The 27,971-nt window shown below is 41.1% G+C and overlaps 1 protein-coding gene across 1 annotated transcript; it reads left to right on the top strand.

The window, feature by feature from the left end:
* The first annotated feature begins 8,531 nt into the window (after positions 1-8,531).
* On the top strand, positions 8,532-14,473 carry LOC131233708 (uncharacterized). The gene is made up of 2 exons (XM_058230494.1): positions 8,532-10,826; positions 14,280-14,473. The coding sequence occupies exon 1, from the start codon at positions 8,532-8,534 to the stop codon at positions 10,791-10,793; it is 2,262 nt and encodes a 753-aa protein (XP_058086477.1). The 3' UTR covers positions 10,794-10,826; positions 14,280-14,473.
* The last annotated feature ends 13,498 nt before the right edge of the window (positions 14,474-27,971 follow it).

A 27,971-nucleotide genomic window follows, 5' to 3' on the forward strand; every position in this document is an offset into this window, starting at 1 on the left:
TTATCAACTCATTTCAGGACATGAGACAAAAAATGAAGCAGATCCAAATCTCAGGTGGACCACACTACAGGAAATAATTGTGATTGAATGCACACCCTTACAAACTTCCTAGGGCCCACCGAAATGTTTATTTTCCATCCAACCTTTTCATAAGGTTACACAGACAGGAATAAAGGGAAAAGACAAATATCATCTTGATCTAAAACTCTTGTGGCAAAATAAGTTTTAATGATCAATCACCACTGATTCCTATGGTGTGGTCTACCTGAGATTTGGATCTACTTCATTTTCTGGTTGCTAATGAAAATTATATGGAAAATCAGATGAACGGTGTGGATATATAACATATACATCAAGGTGCCCCCACAGTGACGGCCTGACTGAACTCGCATACCCAACCTGATGCAGACTTGTGTACTGAGTAATTCCGTAGGCTATAGAGTGTACTGGGTAGACTCTGTGGGGCCCACAGAGATGTACATGTCTTATCCATGCTGTCCATCCATTTTATCTCCTGTTTTAGGGCATGAGCCCAGAACGGAAGCATATCCAAAACTCAAGCAGACCACTCCAAAAGAAACAGTGGGAAATGAATACATAATGTCCAAAACTTAGAGGCCACAAAAGTTATGGATCAAGATTATATTTGTGTTTTCCTTCATCAATGTATGCGTAAACTTATTAATAGTTTGGAGAAGGTTTTAACGATAGACATCATTATCCACATTATTTCCTGAGGTGTTGTCTACTTGAGCTTTGGATATGCTTCAATTTTGGGCTCATATCCTAAAGGAGCTGATAAAATGGATGGCTGGTGAGATAAGACAAATACATTATGGTGGGCTCCTAAGAGTTTACTTAGTACACTACAGTATACTGAGTTACTCAGCATGCAATCCGCCTTTACCCTGACCTATTCCGATCCACTCCCATAATTTTTCTGCGTCTCCCAACTCCTTGTGTTATCTCTCAATCGGAGCTGTTATGCCACTCGTAAGTGTTACTAGTTTTGGTTTTGAATTAAAATAATTTAAAATATTGAGGGAGAGATAAAAGGAGGTAGTTCTTTTTTATCTTCTTATATGACCCTTGGTGTTTTTTTTTTTGGTGGGGGAACTTTAGTCTTACATCGAATTGTCTCTAACTTTGAGAAGCCTTTATAAAAAGATTTTATTTTTTTTATTTTTTTTGGCAGATGAGCTCCTGTTTTTTTTCTTTTTCTGCACATGATTCAGGACTCTGTCTGAGACGTTATTGCTAGGATGACTGGCTGCAACAGCACTCTAACAGGATTGATGCTTGACTGGGTGTGTGCTACAAGGCTGATGGTTGATGGCAGTTTGGTTGAGGCTGAAGATTGAGGTGGTATGAAGCATTACAGCCAGCGGGGTGTAGGCATGTGACCATTTGCTATGCAGCAGGGCCAACCAGTTGCATGAGTCCCTCCTATTGATGCTAATCTGGGACAGTTGTGGGTCCCTAACTTCAGCTAAATCCAGATTTTCCTCGCCTGAAAGCAGTTCCCTATCCTCCAGTTTCTTCTTTCCTTTCCTCTTTTTTTTTTTTTCGTTTGCCAATTTGGCGAAATGATAGGTGAGGCCCAAAGTAATTGTGGAGCTCACCAGAAAGTTCAATCTGTACATCCTTGTTTCAAATTAACAAAGATATATGGGGCTAGTCTCCACTTTTTGAAAAAAAAAAATAAAGCCTTTATAAATAGTTCATTTTTTTAGGTTGTGTCGTAAATCATAGAGAGGAATATGTCTAGATACGTGTCACTTGTTAAATTGATTCCACATCAGTTAAAATTCAAATTTTAGAGAAAAAAATCGGATTAAAACATTTGGCTATTAATTTTTATTTTTGATGCAGAGATGAACGTGATGAGGATAACTACTCCGAATCCACGGAGCTTCTCTGGACTCCTCACAGAGACTTCTCGAATCCACGAGGAAAGAAAGCAGAAAATAGAAATAAATTCTAATAAATTCGAAATTAATTAATTGATGCATAAAAACGAGTTCATGAATCAAACTACAACTCAAACTCCTAGAATCCGCGACTTACTATAAATAGTAAACTTACTATTTATAGACGGTCGTGATGTCTACTAGTGCGCAAGGTTTTCGGCCAAAAATAGTAAGTCTCCTATTTGGCTTCACCAAACTGTTCTCCTAATTATTCTAAGCTCTTTTCACGTTGGGCGTAACTCTTAAAGCTCAACGGATGAAGAGTTATAATCAAACTAAAACTTACTATTTATAGTAAAAACGAAATTAAAACAGAGAAACGACCGTCGATACAGGGGTTTTTCGCAATTCCGGGCTGCACAACCCGGCATAGCGGGGTTGGTTGGCTTCAGTAGCTCGTTCTACCCCAAAATCATATATTTTACGTCAGATAACTCATTCCGGATTGCAAAATACGCCTGATTTAAGGTTCGATGGTCTGGATCACTTCTGTCGTCGACCGGGCCTTTTCTGATCCATCTTGGCCATGTAACTGTCCGCGACCCGCTCTACATCAATTTTCCTTGTAATTTCTTGAGATCCCTAGTGGGGGTGGCTAACAGTGGAGTGTGTGTACTGACATGGGTGTGTACTGACAAGCTAACCCAAAAAAAAAGAAAAAGAAAAAAATAACATTATCAAGTCTCTGTTCGAGGGATTTTGATCATGCGTGCAGCTGATCAGAGATATTCAATAAGGTAGAGGGCTAGCTAATCTGTCTTTAAGACGGTAAGTAACGTGTCACAGTTCTCCTGCTTCTGTTATTACTGCTATCTATAATTCACTCATTTTCAATTACTATGTTGATTAGTTATTATTGGATTCAAAGTCATTAGTTTATTATGAATTTCCATGCAATTTATTAAATTTCCAAATAACAATTCCCACCGTTTTGCTCAGTTATAGCCTGTCCTAGTTGTATTATACTAATTACAGCGAGTTGTGCAATTCTCTTGTTTGAGTTGCTCCACCATATGGTGGTTTTTAATTGTTTCTTTTTCTTCTTTTTTCCTTTACTAATTTATTACCTTGGATATAAGAAAAAGAAAAAGAAAAAAGAATATAAGTGTTTTTAAATGAATAGGTTGGATTTTAATTGCCTTAAGGACGTGTTAGATTTTACCCTCTCATCCTTGCTTCCTTCTCTCTTTGCATCCATGTGTAGCTCGCACATGAACCCATTCAACAAAGGCAATGTGAGGCTCTATGATTACCATGTAATATTAAAATGAGTTTTTAATTAGATTAGTGGAATATTTGAAAATTTGAAAATCTGCATGCTTATAAAGCAATTGCTTGAGTTTTAGCCATCTCCAGGATGGGTTGGATTTTATTAGCTCCTGTGTGACAAGCTCACTTTATCTTGTGTTCGCATGTGGCTCACATATACATGAGCCATTCAACAAAGCTTATCTGGGGCCATGCGTAATGATTAATATTGTGTAATATCTATTTATACATCTGTTATGCCGTCTTATGATAAGACATCAACCATGTTGAAAATAATAAAAGTATGGATGGGTTACCCACCATTGATGATCTTCTCTTTTTATTTATGTTTCTATTCAGGTGTAGGCACATTCTTCCTTTCCTTACATGGATTGCACATCCAAGGGATTCCTGCAGCTGTAAGCTCCGTGGGGCCTATTGCCTGTATGTGTTTATATCCACTTTGTTCATCCCCTTCGCCAGCTCATTTTACGACATGAGGCAGATCCGTGCTTATGTGGACCACAAATAGGAAACTATTGAGTATAAACACCTGTACAGATTTTGAATTGTTTCGGTCTGATTTTTTAGGTGTAAGCCTGGCTCACTGACACCTCTATTTGCATGCATACGAGCAGCTGGGTTTGATGAACATAGCGCGGAAAGAGTTTGTTCTTATCCTAGGGAGATAAGGGATAATTAAGAGTGCCGCTAGTCATTTTTGTCTAGGGCAGTACTTAAATGGCGGATTTCAACCGTCTTTCCGGCCTGTTTTGTGGTGGCCCACCCAATCCGCGTCCCTGGTCGATCAATCCACCTAACTAGTTCCACGTTTAAAATTCGTGGAAAATTTCCAACTCTAATCATGCGGGCCCTACTGTATTATTGAGGAGCTTTCCTTGCCCTGAGACGTAGCAGATAAGGAAGTGGATCCAGACTGTCAATTTAGTAGGTCACATTGAATGGATGAATGAAGCCATCAGTTTGCGAAGAGAGGATCATTTTTTAACATGGCCATCAACATAGGACCCATAAGATGGACGATTTGGACACACCACCTTGAATGTTAGACCATTTTTGTTTAAAATATATTTTTTTAAAGCTTTACTTTCCATTGATCAGAAGGCTCCTATACAGAGAAAGGGAGGGCCCCACAAATAGGACGGGCCTCACCAAAAAGAAAATCTCAATCGGGTAGCAACCAGAAACAAAAAAGCTGGCCCGCCTATCATATCTAATCACAAAGGACCTCAAATTTTCATGAGAGAAGGCAATCCTGTTTTATCCATGAGGAAGCAGCCCCTAACTTGCCTGGGGAAATCAGAAGCGTTTCTGAAGAGCTGATTGGTTTTGGACCGACTCCCCTGCTTAGCCAATCCTTCGGCTGGACCGTTGGCTTCTTTAGCAATGCCGCGGTGCATTTAACCATGCATTAGGCTTTCGTTGCATGGTGCCAACAGAGAATCTGGCCCATCCAGACCGTTCATCTAGAAGTTCTAACGGATGAGATGATCAGTGGATGAAGGAAAGTCAAGTCAACATGAATGCGTGTGGGGCCCATCCATGCCGTCCAACCATTTTAACATATATTTTTAAGGCATGAGCCCTAAAAAGAGGCAGATCCAAACTCAAGAAGGCGATACAACAGGAAACAGTAGGGATTAAACGCTTACCGTTGAAAACTTCTCGGGGGCCACGGAAGTTTCTGATCAAGATGATATTTGTGTTTTCCCATCATCCAGGTCTATGTGACCTTATGAACAGATTGGATGGAAAATAGATATCAAGGTGGGTCCTAGTATAGTTTCAATGGTGGCGTCCTTATCACCACTGCTTCCTGTGGTGTGGCCTATTTGAGCCTTGGATCTGGCTCCTTTTTGATATCATAGCTTTAAAATGATTTTTTAGAATGGATGGACGGCGTGGATAAAAACATGCATCACAGTTAAATAACCATTTGTCTTTTATTTGTTTTTTGTGCAAGAACTTTAGTCCTGCATCAAATTGTCTCTAACTTTGAGAAGCCTTTATGAAGAGTTCATTTTTTAAAAAATAAAAATAAAAATTGTGTAATAAATCACAGAGAGAGAAATATATTTAGATTAGTCTCACTTGTTTAAGTAATTCCACATCAGTTAAAATTCGAATTTTAGAGAAAAAAATCGGATTAAAACATTTGGCTATTAATTTTTATTTTCCTTGTACTTTCTTGAGGTAAACAACGTTATCAAGTCTCTGTTCAAGGAATTTTGATCATGTGTGCACCTGATCAGATCTATTCAATAAGGTAGAGGACTATTGTATCCCAAGATCAACAAACTACGACCTGTGCTTCATTTGGTGGTGGGGAATCTGTCTTTAAGACGGTAAGTACCGTATCACAGTTCTCCTGCTTCTGTTATTACTGTTATCTATAATTCACTCCTTTTCAATTACTTTGTTTATTAGTTATTATTGGATTCAAAGTTATTAGTTTATTATGAATTTCCATGCAATTTATTAAATTTCCAAATAACAATTCCCACTGTTTTGCTCAATTATAGCCTGTCCTAGTTGTACTCTTCTAGTTACAGCTAGTTGTGCAATTTTCCGGTTTGACTTGTTCCACCATATGATGGTTTTTTTCTTCTTTTTTCCTTTACTAATATATTACCTCAAATGTCAGAAAAAGAAAAAGAGAATGTGTAAATGTTTATAAGTGAATAGGTTGGATTTTAATTGCCTCAAGGACGTGTTGGATTTTACCCTCTCGTCCTTGGCTCCCTCTCTCTTTGCATCCATGTGTTGCTTGCACATGAGCCCATTCAACAAAGGCAATGTGAGGCTCTATTATGGCCATGTAATATTAAAATGACTTTTTAATTAGATTAGTGAAATGTTTGAAAATTTGAAAATCTGCATACTTATAAAGTAATTGCTTGAGTTTTAGCCACCTCTGGGATGGGTTGGATTTTATTAGCTCATATGTGACAACCTCACTTTCTCTTTTTGTGTTCAAGTCGTCCACCATTAATGATCTTATCTTCCATTTATATTTCTATTTACTTGCAGCCACATTCTTACTTATATGGATTGAACTTGCAAGGGATTCCTGCAGAAGCGCCTTGGAGTTTATTACCTGTATATGTTATATCCACTTTATTCATCCCTTTTGTCAGCTCATTTTAGGACATGAGGCAGATCCCGTGCTCATGTGGACCACAAATAGGAAACTATGAGTATAAACACATGTACGGATTTTGAATTGTTTGGTTCTGATTTTTCAGGCCTGAGCCCGGTTCACCAACACCTCTATTTGCATGCATACGAGCAGCTAGCTGGGTTTGATGAACATAGCCCGTGAAGAGTTTGTTCTTATCCTCGGGATATGAGGGATAATTAAAAGAGCGCCGCTAGTCATTTTCGTCTTGGGCAGTACTTAAATGGATTTCAACCGTCCTTCCTGTTTTGTGGTGGGCTACCCAATCCGCGTCCCTGGTCGGTCAATCCACCTAACTACCTCGCGTTTAAAATTCGTGGAAAATTTCCAACTCTAATCATGCGGGGCCCACTGTATTAGCAAGGAGTTTTCCTCGCCCTGAGACGTAGCAGATAAGGCAGTGGATCCAGACTGTCAATTTAGTAGGTCACATTGAGCGGATGATTAGAGCCATCAGTCTGCGAGGAGAGGATGGACGATCTGGATACACCCCTTGACTGTTAGATCATGCAGAGGTGCATTGAACCATGCATTAGGCTTTCGTTGCATGGTGCCAGCGGAGAATCTGGCCCATCCAGCCCGTTCATCCAGAAGTTCTAACGGATGAAATGATCAGTCGGTGAAGGAAAGTCAAGTCAACATGAATGCGTTTGGAAAAAATACAGACCCTTAGTTGACAAGATGTCAGTCTCCAGTGGAAGCTCCTCGCAACAAGACGTTAGTGTACATTGTGAGTTCCCTACAACAAGACATTAGTCTACAGCCAATCTGGACGGTTGTAAGTCATTCATTGTAGATGGATTACAGCCCAAATTTCCCACTCATCTGAATGATCTTGACCGTCTGATTTGGAGGTTAGACCACTGATCTGTTTAGCCATCTAGCTAGGACGTGGATTATCGTGGCAGGGGCTCTGTGGGGCCCACCGTGATGTATGTATTTTATCCACGCCGTTCATCCATTTTAACATATAGTTTTAATACTTCAAACCCAAAAAGATGCAGATCCAAGCTCAATTGGGCCACACCACAGGAAACAGTAGGGAGTAAACGCTTACCGTTGAAAACTGCTTGGGACCACAGAAGTTTTTGATCAAGATGATATTTGTGTTTTCCCTTCATCCAGGTCTATGTGACCTTATGAACACGCTGGATGGAAAATAAATATCACGGTGGGCCCTAGTATAGTTTCATTGGTAGCCTCATAATCACCACTGCTTCCTGTGGTGTGGCCTCCTTGAGCTTTGGATCTGCTCCTTTTTTATCTAATAGCTTAAAAATGATCTTTTAAAATGGATAGACAGCGTGGATAAAACATATGCATCACGGTTAGCTCCACATAGCCCTTGCCAGGACTGAAAGAGTCCTGACAGGGGTAGGGCTGAAAGTTGGGTGGGTTCAACCCGACCGACCCGACATTGGGTTGGGCTTGGGCAGGATATATCGAGTCCGATCACGGGCTTGGGTTATACAAACACCAACCCGATAAAACTTGGGTCGGGCTTGGGTTGAGGTCTTGGGTTGCCCGACCCAACCCGAACCCGAACAATATATAAGTTATTTATAAATTATAATTGAGTATAGATAGTTTGTGTTGAAGGCATAGGAAATTTCAGTGTTGTCGAGTCTCATCGCTCCACATCATTTCAAATGACTCAAGCTAACAATATATGCTAGATTTCTCTCTCCCAAATAGATTGTGTGCTACACAAGAGTAGTTTTCCTATATTTTAGCTTGTTTGTTTAGGAAAAATGAAGTTTTTTATGATAAATAACAATCGTATATAATTAATAAAATTATAGATACAAATAATAAAATGTGTATTGAAATATGATAGACTAACGTAATAATGAAAATATTAGCATGTATCTGCCCGAACACCCGACTAACCCGACTGAGCTTACTTGGGTTGGGTTGGGTTAGGGTTGAGGTATAGTAACCTTGCGTTGGGCTAGGGTTGAGCACCAACCCGACCAACCCGCTTGACTTTCAGCCCTAGATTGGGGTAGGGTGGAATTGGCGGCGTCCACACGGTTGACGCTAAAGACTAAAAAGTGTTTTTAACGGTAAACCAAGGAAATCGAATGATAGATTACTAGACAAGAAGATAGGAGATGGAGTGTGCAATCGACAGCAGCCATTTCAGTGATCCGATGCCATGGATCGGTGTATATATAACAGCAGCTTCTCTAGTTTGCTCACTTGCCATGGCGGCCGATATCATTAACGGGCTCCGCCTTCGAAAGCTCTGGTTTCCATGCAGATTCTTCTCGCTCAACGCCACTTCCTTGACCCTTCTAACAATCGCGACGAAACTGCCTGTCGATCTTAGCACTCCAATGCCCCGGGCTCAAGATCAGCTCACCAAGCTAAGTGGGACCGTCCTGATTTGCACCGCAATGGCCAACTTCATGCCGTCTTTAGGAACCATGGAAGACTCCCAGGTGATCTTGAACGTCGTTCCTTTGATAATTCTAGTAATCACCATAATTATCAATGTCTGCATTCAGATGAGTACCAAAGTAATTTCTGCCTTCGTAACCGAACACATGATAATCCTGTTTTTCATGCTAATCATGCTCCTGATTCTTTGTTCCTCTGCTTTAACGGTTTCGACCACAAGTCAGTTGCTAAAACAACAGTACGAGTTGAAACACCATCAAGCTTCAGATGGGCCAGATGTGAAAGTTGAGACATCCACCGTTACGAAATTGAAAAATGATGTGAGGAAATATTGGATGATGGCTCATAGCTCTAGTCCTCAGTATGTTCTCAGTCGCTCCTTGATTGGCACCGCTTCGGGAGCTTTCTGTCTCTTGGGTGCTATGGTTCTGACGGAGGCATTCATCGCATCACTATGTCTATTTCCATACTGGTGTGAAGTTCTCGATTGTCCTTCAACTGCTCAATCCCCATACGAGGGGTCGACTAAGCTTGTCTCATTTTCTCAAGTAATTGCAGTAGGGGTAGGAACTATAGCCCCTGCTTGTAGATGTTTTGCCGCCGTCAATTCGAGGCGCTTTCAGATAAAAACATGGAGTGAATTCAAAGGCGAGTTTAAGGTGGAGAGGTACTGGATTCAGAAATTGGTGGAATGGAAAGACAGCCCTTTACATTTCGACATCAAGAGCAGGAGCTGTCTAAGGTTCGTCTATGGCTTTAGAAATCTAATACTGGATGTCTGTCTACAAATGCAAACTGCAATAGTCTTGTTCAGCAAATCTGTTCGATTAGCTTTGATGTTGGTCATGACTGGGCTCAAAATTCTGCTGTCCTGCTTCCTCTCAATCCTACCACGAAGGCAGTTCAAGTCCTCTGGAAGCGTTTCGAATGAGGAAACAGTGTCTTCTTCAAATACAGAGAGAGGCCTGAATGATTTCGTATTACATCTCGAGGGTGAGGACAAATTGGTCCATTTGATCATGAAACAAGGCTGCATCGACACAGAGAAATGGATCCATAAAGGTAGAAAGAACCAATTAAAACATCTCATGGATCTTTTAAGCAAATCAACAATTTCGGAAGGCTACAAGGGAGTTTGCGATTTTGACAGCGACGTAGTTCGCCCGGTAGGTTCGGAGGAAAGTCCTCCCAACTGCTGGGCTCTGCCTTTGGTAACCCTGGTGAGCATAGCCATTGCAATTCCTTGCACGGACCGAGAACTGATCAAACCATTGCTACGTGGGGTAAATGAAGGCCTCCGTTGCGTACGATTCATAGAGAAGAAGCTGGATTTGAAAGGGCTGGAAAGGATTGTGTCAGCAGATATCGTCTGGCTAGGTGTTGATCTTAACCATAAATGGTTCGATGTGGATATTGCCACATTGATCCCTGAAGAGAAGGATCCCAAGAAAATAATCGAACGCCTTGCAGAGATTGGAAAGGATTGTGTTTTGGACTTTGAGAAGACCATGGCGCCTGTGTGGGGAAACAAGAAGAACACTCTTAAGTGGACGGCCAAAGCATTGGCGGGCAATTCTCTGTATAGAATCTGTCAAACCATTCTGGATGACTATGAAAACAAATTTAGGACAGCGGAAGAGTTGTTCGAATGGTTGTGTGTAACTATTTCTGATATATTGGGAGCCTGTCTTACCAATTTACCGCATGCGATATCCATCGAATGCTCTTCCAGTGCCATCGAAGCAAAGGAAGATAGCATTAGGAAAGCAGCTTCTTTTCTTGGCGAAGCTGAAAACATATTGGAAACTCTCGGACAACAAGGGGTTCAAGATCTGGGCATTGATCAATGTGCCTATATCGACGACTGGCGTGCCAGCAAACTGAAGAAGAACACGTCACGCCTCCCTTCTGCTACTTCCAATGACGATATGTCCAACGCTACTTTAGGTGAACTGCGTCTATCTAACGAGTAGGGATCAGAAGCTTTTGATTCGAGGAGATAAAAAGTAAATCATTATTCATGGCTTCGATCTAGTTGATCACCAAATTACGTACTGTAGTTAACCATAGGGTCGTTTGGATGCCGTAAGTTTTATTAGCTGTAAATTGCTTGCAGGCCAGCTTAGTAGGTGTTACCCTTATCTTATAGTATGATATGTTATATATCCATTCACGTCATCTGTTTTTCTATACCAGTCCCAAAAATTAAGCCTATTCAAATCTCAGGTGGATCACACCTATACCTGGGAATCGAGTTGAGTCGGACAAGTTGGGGCGGAACTGATTCATTCCTGTTTTGAAATATACTGGCCCAAACTTGATCTGACTTGGTATGAGTCCAGCATGCCTGACTTGATTTGAATCCGGGTCTGACTTGGAATAATCTAGACTGACTCCGACCAGGTCACAAGTATCAAGTTGGGTTAGGTGCAATGGGCATCCACGGCTAATCACAACTCACCTAGGTGTACTTGCTAGAATTAAATCCCCTCCATCAACTATATGACATCTCAAATCAACCTCACTGCGATAGCCATTGACGCCTATCAAACCATATTCAGTGTGTAGGAGACGCAAATGATGTGCATGCTGGTGTTCATGTGGAATAGGAGAAGCCAGATGATCTTGCGACTCTTTATTCCTGATTTTATTCGTATTTAATTTGTATTGTTATGTATTGTAAAAAACTTAAAACATTGGTTTGTATAAGTTTTCGATCAGCCACTTAATATATTTTGCTATATATATTTGACTTCCCTCTTATACTTGATTTGTTTTTATTTCGCCGAACTGTTCATTCTAATATAGAATAAAAATGTGTACGTGAAATTTGGGCTATCTTTAAAGGTTAATACTCAAGTTTTTGGAAAATAAGTAGTGTACTGGGGTTTCAGGAATCAGGGTGTTACAAATGGTATCAGAGAGGAGTTTAGACTAATCTTGCCTTTGGAAAACAAACTTATACAAACCTTTAATGTCTCAAGTTAGGATGTTGGAATTAGAAATTTAAACTTAAACAAATCCCCTCTAGACTTAGAGAAAGTTTGAGAATACAAAAACTTAAACTTAAGTTCCCTTAAAAATTGTTAGGATAGCTATTTGAACTTATTTAGAATCCCCTTTGGATTAGGGAAAATTGTGAACATAGAGACATAAAATTTTAGGTTTAGTTATTTGAATTTAGAAACTAAATTTAGATACCATGAGAGAATAAACAAACCAATATGGTGTACATTATTTCAAGCAAGAACATTCCTTAAATTAGGCTTCCAAGGAGCATTCTTGAGAATCTAGAATTTGAACTTTTCCCATAATTTTCCTTAGTTAAAATAACATTGTCACAAACACAAAGTGAGTGAAACAAATTTAGGCATCGTGAGAAATTCTTTACCCACCATATTGTACATAAGTACTCCCTAAACTTAAGGAATCATGCCAGAAATTGTAATTTGAATCCCCTAAAATATCTCAGTAGTTAGGAACAATATGTCCCACAAATTCCAGTAATTAGAACTAATTAGAGGTGAAAATAGAAAATTTCATAATATTCCCAAATGTCTAGAGTAATTGAGACCACAAACTGACGGGATCTTGTTTTAAGCAAAGTCTACACGGTATGATCCAAATTCTAAACCCTAACGATTACAACGATCTCAATGTCCTAATCAAGTAGAAGATGGATATTCATCAAGGATTAGGGAAGGATACCGATAAATTTACTGCCCTGATTATCTCGAACATTGAAAACAGAAAAGGTTATCATACTCTGGATAGTCGGGGACTAAAAAATAAAAATAAAAATATTAATAAAGAAATTCTTCCTTAAGTATCAGTTGTTACTCGATATCCGAATAAACTTCTAATACTAATAAATACTATAGGAAAATGAAATGTTGATGAATATATATATATATATATATATATATATATATATATCCTTAGTTTTTAGTAATTACTGAAAGGATTTCTAACCTTTAATGGAACCTATGCAACTTAGTCGATCTGTTGGATTAGAAGTATAAGAGTGGTAATAAAATTTGGCAATAACTTCTTTAAATTCAAGATATGATGGCACACTTGGACTAACGCAAGATAGAGAATACCATTGGGATAGCCCTATTATTTGTACCGTTAATAATTAAGTTGATAATTATCGAATCTCGAGGATGAGATTCTTCTTTAAGGGGGGTAGATTGTAACACCCCATACATTTTCGTACTCGGGTGTTACCATAAATACCTAACTTTTGAGCCGTGCACCTACACTCTGGTCGTCAGGAATAATCTCCCTACATAGATCGAGCCATCTGACTAGCTAATTATAAAATCAATAGTCAAGTTTTCCACCTAGATAGTCTCCAGGACACTTAGGACTATGGATGATCCATTCTGAAGCCAGTCATTGAAATTCATAATCATTTGAGATATAATATTATAGAAGCAGTTGCTAAATTTTCTCTATTGGATTAGAAACTGTTGACTCATGAAAATTTCAAAAGAAAGAAATCCCCCTCTCATTCCTTCGTTTTTCCCCAGCAATAGACGAAGTCCGCTAGTTTGAATTTGGGCCCACCATTAGGTCACGGATCGATGATCCAAACTGTTCATCATGCACGGCCCTCAAATCCGGCTAAAACCATGTTTTTCCCACATGTTGGAAGGCACACACGTGCTTGCAATCACTGACACAAAACGGGTGAGCGTGTGACATTTTCTGAAAATAGAAATTCCATTTCTTAGACGAGCTGACAATCCACATGTGGTTGTCACGGGCAGTCACAACCCTCTATTTCGAGAGATCCTAACCCTCCATGCATTCTGCATTTTAGGGCATCCACAACTGTAAAAGAGCGGAAGGAATCTTTCCAATTTCGTGCTGGTACAATCCCATCCACTCCCGCCTTTAACAACATCCCAAATGCATCCTGGCCCTAGAAACTAGGGCATTCTCAAGCCTCCAGCTTGGAGATCTCACACAAGATCTCCTTGTTGCGAGAAATCCACTGGAGGCAGAAAATATCAGGACCCCATCAATAAGCAAGGATGTGGTAGTGTTTGATGGGTCCCACAATGATAAGTGGACTCACCCAAACCATCCAAACGATGTGGATCATCAGGCGGGGCCCTAGGATGAAAATCGCCATGGTTGGCTGCTCCTCCAACCGATCGAAAAACCCATTTTGTTGGTGGATCCCGTTATGCTGATTAAAGACATCACTTAGGTGGGCCAGAGTCCTAGAAATCCATCCATGCATTTAAACAAGGATACCATTGTGAAATCTATTTTATGTTTTCGCATCTGATAATCTTTGTCTTATTATTATGATAGTTATTGCAAAATATTCCTTATGAATTGTTCCTGATAAACTATGCTTAATTATCTTGATGCTTCGATAAATATTGGGGGTTATACCTTACTGTGATAGCCATTGACGCTTTCAAACCATATTCGGTGTGCAGGAGATGCAGATGATACGCATACTGGTGTTCATGTGGAATAGGAGGAGCCAGATGATCTTGCGACTCTTTATTCCTCATTTCATTCGTATTTAATTTGTACTGTCATGTATTGTAAAAACTTAAGACATTAGTTTGTATAAGTTTTTGGGCAGCCACTTGAATATTTTGTTATATATATTTGGACTTCCTGCTTATATTTGATTTGTTTCTATTTTGCCAAACTGTTCACTCTGATAAAGAAAAAAAATGTGTACATGAAATTTGGGCTATCTTTAAAAGTTAACACTCGGATTGTTCGAAAACGAGTAGTGTACTCGGGTTTCGGGAATCAGGGTGTTACATATTTTTAGTTTGAATACGGAATTACTCTCCTTGGGCCCCTTCCATATTCTTGTACAAGCTGATTATTCAACTGTACAATGACAACTATCTCGTTTGGAAGAATAGCCTGAGAAGTCGATGCTCTTCCTTGATATCCAGTTCCAGATGTTGGACTATTGTTAGATTCAAAGCTTTCGGGGTCGCTTGAACTGGCACATGCTTGACTGGAGGTGGTGCAGTTGGTGTAAAGAGATTGATTTCAACAATTCGAGCACTTCTTCTATTCCTGATTGACAATATTACGCCGGTTAATCAAATACAATGATCCATCAGGCGTGCCAAAAACTGTTAATACTTGGTACAGCCGGTGCACAGTATAAATTTTTGACTGCCAAGTAGTTTTTTCTTTAGGGTCCCACTGGGCATACCAAAAACTGTTTTGTGGTTCTGTTTCCGGCTGTACTTATGTGAGCGTGTCATAATTGAAATTGCGGCTCAATTCAAACCGAACAATTATAATCCCAATGCCAAGATAGGCAGACATACAATGTATGACTGAGATCTGATGAGATCGGTCGCCTATTTAGTCGCTCAATGTGTAAATAGGATCATACGATATTCAAAGGGTGGGTTTGTCCTATGATGATGGGTTGCACCTTTGTCTAATACATCCCCGCTAATATTTTCTAAGAAGTATTTTCAAATCTCCAAATACACCACACGGATTTGTATAAATCACACGAAATCTATTCTCATTGGCTCTTAAGTGGAATGCCGATAATGGAGATGAATGATACTAAAATTAAGCTTGTCCTTTATAGTAGTATGTGATAATATTTGAGTTACAATACTATTAAGAAAATAAAAGTGAGCCTTGCACGCCCAAACAACTTCTATGAATTGCATCTTTATTTGCCAAAGACCCACTTCCAAAAAAGGATGAGGAGAGGCTAGATACCTACTTCTGAGTAGGGCAGCAACATTCTCCTTGAAAGCAGTAGCCATTATGGTAATCGTCAGCAATGCACCTCTTCTTGCATTCTTCGTCACTCGAGCATGTACCGTGCCATTTGCATTCATCTACGGGTACTGTGTTAAAAAAACTACATTAGTTTTCAGGCTTACAACCATAAATGAAAAATTGTAGGTGGCCACAAAAATGAGGCGGGTCACTTAGATACACGTGCAATTAGAAAGATTGACCAGTAGTATCATGTTGAATGTTAGCTTCGGCCATCTCATCTGGCACACCATACATAGGCAAACAAAGAGGAATCACATCATCTGTGACCTACATCTTTACATGGTATATATGCATGAGATTTGATCAGTTGTGACATGTGGGGTCCATGTTTTAGTGATCCAGACTATAATTGGTTGTGTCTTATCATGGATGGATCATGCCTTAAGATCTTCTCAATCAAAAGATCTTAATCTTCATTTGTTTGTGTTATGGGGAAATCCAACTCGACGAGTTAAGTCCGCTACCTACCTTGGAGCTCGGAGGGGAGACCTCGAAAGTGTATGATGGACAAGTGGGGCCGAGTCCACCCTCGGCCTGGGCCGAAGCCAGTCTCGGCTCCTAGCCGCTATCCTTGTTTAATAACTCGACGAAAAGGTCAATCTGCAAACTAGTCATGGGCCAAGGCTTAGAGTTAAGACCACCTTAGTTCAAGACCCAAAGCCGAGGCTGAGGCTACATGTGGACATTCCGAATGCTGAACTAAGAAACTGCCTTACGTTGATACGACCAGACATCTCGCTCGCAGATGCGCTCCTCTAAGACACGATGCACTACACAATCCCTGGATTACGGACGAAATCTCCACGATCACAGTATCCCACTGATTGAGTGAATCGTGCCAAGATTAATGGACGCAGATCACCTAATACGCAGGTATAAATACAAGGGGACCCCATTGCTACAGGTACGCAAGATCTTGCACCCTCTCTCCACATTCAACTTAGACCCAGATTCCCTAGCCTGACTTAGGCATCGGAGGGTCCCCTGACTTAGCCAGGGTCTCCTTTGCTCACCTTTTGTGCAGGACCAGGGTTCGTCGAAGGTTCACCACATAGAGCGGAGGGTGGTCCAGATTTTGACATCAACAGTTTGTATCTAAGGAATGGTCTAAATTGCTAAAACTTGGTTCTCCCAACCAAAGATGGGTGCATATTTGATACTCCATTGGGCGTGAAATTATCCTTATAAACAAATGGAAAAAAAAAAGCCAATAAAATAGGTGCCTACAAACCAGTGATTTAGTAGAGGAAGCAATTACCCATATAAACAAAAATAAATAAATAAATAAATAAAAATAAAATAAAAAACAGTAAAAAAAGGTGACTACAAACCTTTGGGCTGTGATTTAGCAGAGGAAGCAAAGTAGAGAAGAAGAGCAACAATAAATACAAATTTAAAATATTTCATTGCTTTCATACCTGGTATTGCAAGAGCACCTTCTTCAAGTGGAATTCATTGAAGTAAGCCAATCTATTTATAAGAGTTCCTTTCTACACCTAAAATGTAATTTTATAAACAATAACCACACCACTAGCAATACCGCATTATAAACAATAACTACGCCAGCAATACAAAATCTTTATCCTTCTTTGGCAGTGGTATCATTCTATGAATTTCTTTTTTATTATTAAGTTGAACTCGAATCTATAATTTCCATTCGTACGTAAATTTGGACCCTTGATCTGTGGAGCCCCACTGTGGATGGATCGACCCAGATTATCTCCATTATGGGAAATTCTTAGCCCTCTCTCATTGGTTTTGCAAATCGAAGGTTAACAACGGTCCAAATTTGCTAAAAAGAGCTCCAATTAGCATATTCCATTTCAAGTTATAATATTTTGGCTTGGTCCATCCACATTGAGGGCCATCTGATCAATGGTCTAGATCACTGAACCACGGCCACCTAAGTTTTAAATAAGCATCATCAAGACTATGGGGACCATCATAAAAAGAGCCCTATAACAATAGCATCTGGTGTCCATTTTTGAGGCAAATGGTCATGCGCATCATGGACGCGGAACCCACTGCAGTACCTGTTTTACCACAGCACGTAAAATCTGTGGGTCCACCAGTTGTATATGTAAAATCTACTCTGTCCATCATCTGCTATCCTCGATTCTACGCCCTGTTGATAAAAACAAGCCAGATCCACGAGTTAGGTGGACCAGAATACAAAGGGAACAATGCAGATATGATGACAACCATAGGGTTATGTGTGTGGTCATCTTGATGTGTATCTTCCATCAGATCCGTTAATCAGATGTAAATTATCATGATGAAGTACATATACAAAAATCGGCCTGATTCAAACCTCAGGCAGGCCGCATCGCTTGGATTTATCAGTTTTAGGAGTATTTTATTTATTTATTATTATTATTGTTCTCGTTGGTGTGTCCAATAATAGCGTCCTACCCGCCCGTCTCTGGCCTCGAACGGGCAGTTATGTGGGCTGGCCCACCGTGATGTATCTATTTATCCAAGCCGTTCATCTCTTTTCTCAGGTCATTTTAAAGCATGAACAAAAAAATGAGGTTGATCCAACTCTCAAGTAGACCACACCAAATAATAAGCTTGGTTGCATTAAATGCACAAAGCATGAAATGCCAGTTGCATTAAATGCAAGAGTCATCTCTGCTGTGGTCCATTTGAGGGTTGATCTACTTCATTTATGTGTCCATGCATTAAAATGATCTGAGAAAGGGATAGAGGGCATGGATAAACGGATACATCACGGTGGGCCTGCCCACATAACTGCCCTTTCGGGGTTAGAGACGGGTCGGGTAGGACGCAATCCGCGTCCGTCCGAATATTGCTTCCACCTTGCATATACAACATGGTGGACCCCACGGTGTGTTGGATGTTTTTTTAAGCTGAGAAAGCCTTCTTGGAAGTTCCTCTGTTGGGATGATACATGGGCCTACTGTGTGATGTTTGTGAGAAATACACCCGGCCCATCCGTTTTTCAACTTATTTTATGACGTTACAGATAAAAATAAGGCAGCTTCAAAACTCAAGTAAGCCAAATAAGAGGAAAATTTGGGAAGAGAAATTCCCACTGTTGAAACATTATTGGTCTCCACTTTAATATTTATATACCATCTAAACCGTTCATAAGGTCATGCCCACTTGGATAAAGTGAAAATATTTTTAAAAATAGCCCCAAACTCTAGTTGCCGTACAAATGTTTCAACGGTGGTAATTAAATTCCTAATACTTCCTCATGTGTGGCCCACTTAAGTTTTGTATCTTCCTCATTTTTATTGGAATGTCCTAAAATAAGCTCGCAAAACTGATGGACGGAGTGAATTTCTCGCAAACATCACTATAAGCCCCCACCTTGTATCCGCATCCGGTCCCTATTTTTGAAAACCCGAGCGCAGGCTAGCAGTTTTAGACTTTTAGTTAGTGATCTGGACAAAACCTCTAACCGGGTACAGGTGTCTATTGAACGTGACACCGGTTTGCTAGAATACATGATACGTCAGAGGATACATCCATACTTAGCCGTTGGATCCCGTGATTTTGAAGGATCCAATCCGTTTACCGTGAACGAGGGATGCTCGGAAATTTTGTAAAGTAAAATATTTTAATCTTTTAATTATTCGAAAATTATGTGACTGTTCGTATTAAAAAGAAAGAAAAAAAGAGAGAGTTTTTATTTATTTAATTATTTTTGTCTATTTATCCTCTAAGGCGAGGCCCATCATATAAATAATCCAAATCATTGAAAGTTGACCCAAATTCAAAGCTGAAGTGATGCCGTATTGACGTAGGGATGAACGTGATGAGGATAACTACTCCGAATCCACGGAGCTTCTCTGGACTCCTCACAGAGACTTCTCGAATCCACGAGGAAAGAAAGCAGAAAATAGAAATAAATTCTAATAAATTCGAAATTGATTAATTCATGAATAAAAACGAGTTCACAACCCTTTAAATAGGGGTAACAAGCAATGGGAAAGAAATTAGAATCAAACTACAACTCAAACTCTTAGAATCCGCGACTTACTATAAATAGTAAACTTACTATTTATAGACGGTCGTGATGTCTACCAGTGCGCAAGGTTTTCGGCCAAAAATAGTAAGTGTCCTATTTGGCTTTACCAAACCGTTCTCCTAATTATTCTAAGCTCTTTTCACGTTAGGCGCAACTCTTAAAGCCCGACGGATGAAGAGTTATAATCAAACTAAAACTTACTATTTATAGTAAAAATGAAATTAAAACAGGGAAACGACCGTCAATCCAGGGGTTTTTTGCAATTCCGGGCTGCGCAACCCGACATAGCGGGGTTGGCTGGCTAAAGTAGCTCGTTCTACCCCAAAATCATATATTTTACGTCAGATAACTCATTCCGGATTGCAAGATATGACCGATTTAAGGTTCAATGGTTTGGATTACTTCTGTCGTCGACCGGGCCTTTTCTGATCCATCTTGGCCATGTAACTGTCCGCGACCCGCTCTACATCATTCTCCTCCACTTCAAAAGAACTCGTCCTCGAGTTCTTGTCATGCTCTGGTTCATGATACTCGGTCAGGTTCGTGATATTGAAAGTCTGTGAGATTGCCATGTCATCTGGAAGATCAACAATATAAGCGTTGTTATTGATCTTTCGGATGATTGGGACGGGTCCAATCTTCTTATTTTTCAACTTGTTGTACGTCCCGGTCGGAAATCTCTCTTTGTGCAGACGGACCATAACGCGGTCACCCACCTCGAACACTTTTTGTCGGCGATGCTTGTCCGCTTGTTCCTTGTACTTCTCGTTTGAGGCATGTAGCTTGGTTTGCACTTCTACATGGATGCCCATGATCTTGTCTGCCATATGTTCTGCTGCAATGCTCGTGCCTGGGTGCTTGGGTAGAGGGACCAAGTCAAGTGTGTGGCAAGACACTCGTCCGTAGATAATCTGGAACGGTGATCTCCCTGTCGAGCGGTTCACCATATTGTTGAATGCAAACTCTGCTTGAGACAATGACAAATCCCACTGCTTCAGTTTTTCTCCTGAAATACAGTGAAGGAGGTTTCCCAATGTGCGATTCACAACTTCGGTCTGCCCATCAGTTTGTGGGTGGTAAGCACTGCTGAATTGAAGTCGTGTATCGAATCGATTCCATAAAGTCTGCCAAAAGTGGCTAATGAACTTCATGTCATGATCGGAAGTAATAGTCTTGGAGAACCCGTGTAACCGAACGACCTCCCTGAAAAATAAATTCGCCACGTGTGTTGCATCGAGGGTTTTCTTGCATGGGATAAAGTGCACCATCTTTGAGAAACGATCTACCACCACGAACACCGAATCCATGCCGCATTGTGTTCGTGGGAGACCAAGCACGAAGTTCATTAATAAATCCTCCCAAGGACCGTCAGGCACAGGTAATGGGGTGTAGAGGCCCGTATTCTGAGATTGCCCCTTGGAGGTCTGACAAACATGACAACGTTGTACGACTTTTTCCACATCGCGTACTAACTGCGGCTAGTAATACCGCTCTTTCACAAGAGCTCGCGTCTTATCTCGCCCCAGGTGTCCACCAAGGCCACCTCCATGTAGCTCCTGAATAATCTGCTCCCTCAGAGAACTTTGGAGGATGCACAATCGATTCCCTTTGAAGAAAAAATCGTCCTATATATGAAGGTCACTGGGGTGACCTTCTTGACACTTCATGCAAGAATCTTTGAAGTCCTCATCCTCGGCATACAGTTCCTTGAGACAGTCGAAGCCGACTACCTCGTTGCTTATTGTAATTAGTAGTGATGCACGACGGCTAAGTGCATCAGCCACCTTGTTCTGCTGCCCTGACTTGTGCTTCAGAACGAACGTGAATTCCTTTAAAAACGCAACCCATCTAGCATGCACACGATTCATGTTAGTCTGACTATTAATAAACTTTAATGCTTGATGGTCAGTGTACAAAACAAACTCTCTTTGAATTAGATAATACCGCCAATGTCGCAGCGCCTGAACAACTGCGTACAACTCAAGCTCATAAGTCGACCACTTCTTTCAGGCTTCGCTGAACTTCTCGCTATATGAGGCTACCGGCCTGCCTTCCTGTGATAATACTTCTCCAATTCCGACGTATGAAGCGTTACACTCAACTTCAAACAATTTGTCAAAATTAGGAAGCACTAAAACCGGTATTGTAGACAAACGATGCTTGATCTCATGAAAGCTCTTATCAGCTTTATCGGTCCACTGGAACGGTCCTTTTTTCATGCAATCTGTTATAGGCGCGACTATGGTGCTAAAATCTCGCACAAACCGACGATAAAAAGTCGCCAACCCGTGAAAATACCTCACCTCATGAATGTTTGTTGGGATTGGTCATTCCCTAATAGCTTGCACCTTTTCATCGTCCACACGAATGCCTCTGGACATTACAACAAATCCTAGAAACAATAGGCTGTCAGTTAAAAAACTACACTTCTTCAAGTTGAGGTATAACTTGTTAAGTTGTAGGACCTGTAGCACCTACCTGAGATGTTTCCTGTGCTCTGCCTCATCCTGGCTATATATCAATATGTTATCAAAATATACTACCACAAATCGGCCAGTGACGGTTTTAGAACTTGATTCATCAAACGCATAAAAGTACTTGGTGCGTTCGATAGGCCGAAGGGCATAACCAGCCACTCATACAACCCTTCCTTGGTCTTGAATGCCGTTTTCCACTCATCATCGGGTCGAATACGAATCTGATGTTACCCGCTCCTTAGATCTAGTTTAGAGAACACCTTGGCCCCTTCTAACATATCGAGCATGTCGTCCAACCGTGGTATTGGGAACCGATATTTGATGGTAATTTTGTTGATTGCTAGGCTGTCGACACACATGCGCCAGCTTTCATATTTTTTTGGCGTTAATAATGCTGGTACGACACATGGGCTCATGCTTTCTCTCAAGAGACCCTTACGGATCAATTTCTCCACTTGCCCCTGAAGTATCTCACACTCCTTCGGACTTATCAGATAATGAGGGCGATTGGGCAGGCTAGCCCCAGGGACGAGGTCTATGTGATGTTGGATGTCCCGCATGGGGGGCAATCCATCAGGTAAATCCTCAAGCCAGACCTCTTTGAATTCGTTTAGCAACAGTCTTAAACTTGGAGGGATGTTTGAGGGTTCCTCTTCCTCGTCCTTCACTATTACGGCGTATACCTCGCCAGTTTCCTTGGATTCCTCCATGAAATCCCGAATGGTCAAGAGGGAACTCCCCTCCACTTTAGAGGCTTCAGGGTGGTTCTCTGGTGCCATAGGGGAAAGGATTATTTTTCAACTATCCTTGACAAATACGTAGACATTATCTCGTCCCCGATGGGTCACATCTCGGTCCGACTACCAGGGTTGACCGAGTAACATATGACAAGCTTCTATATCGACCATGTCACAAAGTATTTGATCCTTATAATTTTTGCCAATTGAAAACGAGATAGTGCATTGTTCAGTTACCTTGGTCTCATTTATCTTTTTTATCCAGCCAATTGAGTATGGGGAAGGATGTTTCATCGTTGGTAGCCGCAACTTGTCCACCATTACTCTCGAGACGATGTTTTCGCTACTACCACTGTTTATGATCACGTCACAGACCTTTCCGTTGACGGTGTACCGAGTACGAAATATATTGTGTCGCTGTGGATGTAATTCCTTTCGTGGGACATACAGTAATCGCCTCACAACTAGAAATTTGCCACGATCCTCGCCCGTCACTTCATCGCCACCTGCTATTTCTTCAGTGGTTTGTTCATGTTCATCAAAGCGATGGTCTTCTTCTGTGGCCTCATCTTCAGTGCCCCCTTCGTTTATAGTCAAGTGCGTTGCGGGACGTTGAGGACAAGTGTTTGATAAGTGGCCTGCTTGGCCACAGCGGTAACAATTGTTCGACCTTGGCCGAGTATAAGAATTTGGAATCCTACTCGGACCTGCTGTTGTGGGTGCTACACGTTGAGGTCTAGATGAGCCGCTCCCCGTATCACGGTTTGCGGTTGTAGAAAGTTGAGGTACTGGATCTTTTCCTTGTGGCAGCACTGGATCCTGCGTGGGACCCGTCATGGGGGTCGATTTGAAGGATATGGACGAGCAGGAACTCTTGCAAGTTATGTTTCTGCCCTACCCGCCAATTGAACTGCTTCATCCACAGTCCCGACTGGGTACATCTGAACTCGGTCCTGAATTATCGGTCGCAACCCACCTATAAATCGTGCCACCTTTTGTGACTCAGATCCTGACAGATCGTTTCGTGTAGCCAACCGTTGGAATTCTTCAGTGTAATCTGTGACAGTTCGATTTCCTTGTCTGCAATTTTGATATTGCTGGAATAATATCTGCTCATAATCACTGGGGAGAAATCGTGATCGAAGAAGACGTCTCATCCGTGGCCATGATGAGATGGGCGCCTTGTTCTGGCGAGCTCGTGAGAGTTGTAATTGTTCCCACCATGCAGAAGCACCAGATTTTAATTTAAACGCTACTAATTTTATCCTTTTATGATCTGGTACGTCCATATAATCAAAAGATCTCTCTACCTTGGCTAGCCAATCAAGAAAATCTTCTATACGTAATAAACCGTTAAAACTAGGAAGTTCAGCCTTACCTCGATAGTCTCTTTTAGCATGATCTAGATGATCACCTCCATGGATTGGTCGTCGAGCAAAACCCTCATTAAGGTCCTTGTCGCTAGAACTTGAATCATCTGGTGTAGCCCTACGGTTTGCCACTGGTAGTGCTTTACGAAAATCGGGGTTATGTCGTACAGCAACCATGAGTGGTGGAGCACCGCCTAGGGCTTGGGGCGGAAGTAGCGCATCCGCAAGACGGTCGAGAGTTGCTTGCAGCCCTTGCATGGTCAACTGACTCTCCCGGTGGAAAGCTTCCATTCTTTCCGAAAGATAACGAATCCCTGGATCACCGTCCACAGGATTTTGATTCATACCTTCGTTGTTTGCCATCGGCCAGAGGAAAATTCTCGCTTTGATACCAATTGACGCAAGGATGAATGTGATGAGGATAACTACTCTGAATCCACGGAGCTTCTCTGGACTCCTCACAGAGACTTCTCGAATCCACGAGGAAAGAAAGCAGAAAATAGAAATAAATTCTAATAAATTCGAAATTGATTAATTTATGAATAAAAACGAGTTCACAACCCTTTAAATAGGGGTAATAAGCAATGAGAAAGAAATTAGAATCAAACTACAACTCAAACTCTTAGAATCCGCGACTTACTATAAATCGTAAACTTACTATTTATAGACGGTCGTGATGTCTACTAGTGCGCAAGGTTTTCGGCCAAAAATAGTAAGTGTCCTATTTGGCTTCACCAAACCGTTCTCCTAATTATTCTAAGCACTTTTCACGATAGGCGCAACTCCTAAAGCCCGACGGATGAAGAGTTATAATCAAACTAAAACTTACTATTTATAGTAAAAACGAAATTAAAACAAGGAAACAACCGTCAATCCAAGGGTTTTTCGCAATTCTGGGCTGCGCAACCCGGCATAGCGGGTTGGTTGGCTAAAGTAGCTCGTTCTACCCCAAAATCATATATTTTACGTTAGATAACTCATTCTGGATTGCAAGATACGACCGATTTAAGGTTCAATGGTCTGGATCACTTCTATCGTCGACCGGGCCTTTTCTGATCCATCTTGGCCATGTAACTATCCGCGACCCGCTCTACATCACGTATCCATACCCGTTGATTTTTAAATGAAACTCACATGCATAGGCAATCACATCTACAATCAGCCATAGATGTGCTAGAGTAGTACACTGGAAATATTAGGCCGCCAAATCTAACATTTACAAGCACTGTCCGTCGGCTTTACCATGTCGTTCTATTATGCAAGCCCAAAAATGAAGTGGACCACACCACAGGAAGTAGCATTGGTAGTGACACGTACCATTGAAGCCTTCCTAAAGCCTACCATGATAGATAAGTGCCATCCAACCTGTTCATAAGGTTACATAGGCCAGAATGAAGGGAAAACAAAGATCAGCTCATCCTAAAACTTCTAAAGCCCCCTGGAAGCTTTCAACAGTAAGAGTTTAATCTTCACTCAAGTTTTGGATCTAACTCAGGTTTTTTTTTTCTTATACAATGAAACCACAGGGGCAAAGTTGATAGACGCGTGGGTAATATATATCCATGCATCATGGTGGCCCCTCATGAGATTTGGATATACTTGATTTTTGGACTCTTATCCTGTTGAAGTCTTGCAAAACAGATAGACGAGGGTGGATTTGTCGGGCTCTACAGTATCCGTGCACAAGAACATCGGTGTCACAGGCAATCCGTCACTGTTGCTTTTGTAATCTTCTGGTCGTATGGTTACTGGGCTTTCTTTCTTAATATAAATATGAAGCCGGTTCCTTGAGAAGGCATTGTGGAATAAGCATATTCTATTATAAGATGCATGTGGGCCCACTGCAGATATTGCATTCAATCTTTCACAAGGTCTTCCCACATTGAAAATTGGACGCCCAAAAAAAAATACTTCAGTTGTTATCAATTATTTTTTACGGTGTGACCCACTTAATAATTAGAAGAGGCCTGGTTTTTGGAACATCCTATCATCGTATTCAGCTCCCTTCATATGTAGATTAGATGAAATGCACACAACAACATGAGGAACCCGATGTAGGTATAAGCAGGTGAACAAGAAAACTCAAATGAGAGGAGCTGACTCACTCGTAGAGGAGCCGGCCTCACTATATGAATGTTACCTGTTACTCAAGAAACAAGAAAACTCAAATTAGAGACTAGAATCAACAGAGACCAGACGATGACAATACTGGGAGGAGAAACAGTATGTCTGTTCGACGAAACAAGATACAGTGAGCCGATGCCATGGATCGGCTTGTACGTCATAGCAACTTCTATAGCTTGAGTTCTTGCCATGAAAGGTGATGTCATTTCCAGGTTCTGCAATCGAAAACTCTGGATACCATGCAGATTCTTCTCGCTCAATGCCACTTCCTTGATCCTTATATCAATTGCGACAAAGTTGCCTGTCGATCTGAATACTCCAATGCCTCATGTTCGGGATCAGTTCGCCAAACTCAGTGGCACCGTCTTGATTTGCATGACGATGGCCAATTTCATGCCGTCTTTAGGAATCATGGAAGACTCGCAGGTGATCTTGAACGTCATTCCTTTGGTAATTCTAGTAATCACCATATTCATCAATGTCTGCATTCAGATGAGTACCAAAGTAATTTTTGCCTTCTCAACCGAACACATCCTAATCCTGTTTTTCATGCTAATCATGCTCCTGATTTTTTGTTCCTCCGCTTTAGCGGTTTCAACCACAAAACAATTGCTCAGACAACAATACGAGCTGAAATATCAGCAAGCATCTGATGACAGGGCTGAGACATCAACGGTTATAAAGTTGAGAAACGATGTAAAGAAATGTTGGATGATGGCTCATTGTTGTAGTCCTCAGCACGTTCTGAGTCGCTCTACAATGTGCACTGCCTCTGGAGCTTTCTGTCTCTTGGGTATTCTTGTTTTAACCTGGGCCTTCACCAGATCATCTTGGATAAACGTTTGTTCCCATGACCATTCTGATTATAAGTGGTCGACTTTGTTTGTTTCTCTTTGTCAAATTTCTGCAGTATGGGTTGGAACTATAGCCCCTGCTTGGAGATGGTTCAACGTCATCAATTCGAGGTGCCTTGAGATAAAATCATGGAGTGAATTCAAAGGCGAGTTTAAGGTTGAGAGGTATTGGATCCAGAGATTGAGGGAATGGAAAGACTGCCGCCTATCTTTTGACATTGGGAACAGGCGATATCGAAAGTTCGTTGATGGCTCAAGAAATCTAGTCCTCAATGTCTGTCTATGTCTGCAAATTGCTATAGTTTTAACAAGCAAATCTGTACGACTAGTATCTATACTGGCCGTCAGCTTGCTCAAAAAGACGCTATTCTGCTTCCCCTGCATCATTCCACCGAGGTTGTTAAAGAGATACAGAAGTGTTTCAAATGAAGAAATGAGGTCTTCTGGTACAGAGATAGACCCGAGAGATTTCGTATTACATCTCGAGGGTGAAGAAAAATTGATCCAGTTGATTATGAAACAAGGCTATGTGGACACAGAAATGGATCTGCAGAGGTAGAAAGAACCGACTAATATATCTTACGGATCTTTTGAAGAAATGTACAATTTCAGAAGGCTTCAAGGGAGTAGGTGAATTTGACAGTGATCGAGTTTCCTCAGTAGGTTCAGAGGAACCTCCTCCTAACTGCTGGGCTCTGACTTTGGTAACCCTCACAAGCATAGCCTTGCACTTCCTTGCATTGGCCAAGATCTGATCGAATCAGTGCTACTTTGGGTAAATGAAGGCT

The sequence above is a fragment of the Magnolia sinica genome, chromosome 18 (assembly GCF_029962835.1).
Source record: "Magnolia sinica isolate HGM2019 chromosome 18, MsV1, whole genome shotgun sequence".
Taxonomy (NCBI): Eukaryota; Viridiplantae; Streptophyta; class Magnoliopsida; order Magnoliales; family Magnoliaceae; genus Magnolia; species Magnolia sinica.

Bases quoted from the DNA above. Each gene is read 5' to 3' on its own strand.
- LOC131233708 (XM_058230494.1), top strand. From the start codon at position 8,532: ATGGAGTGTGCAATCGACAGCAGCCATTTCAGTGATCCGATGCCATGG.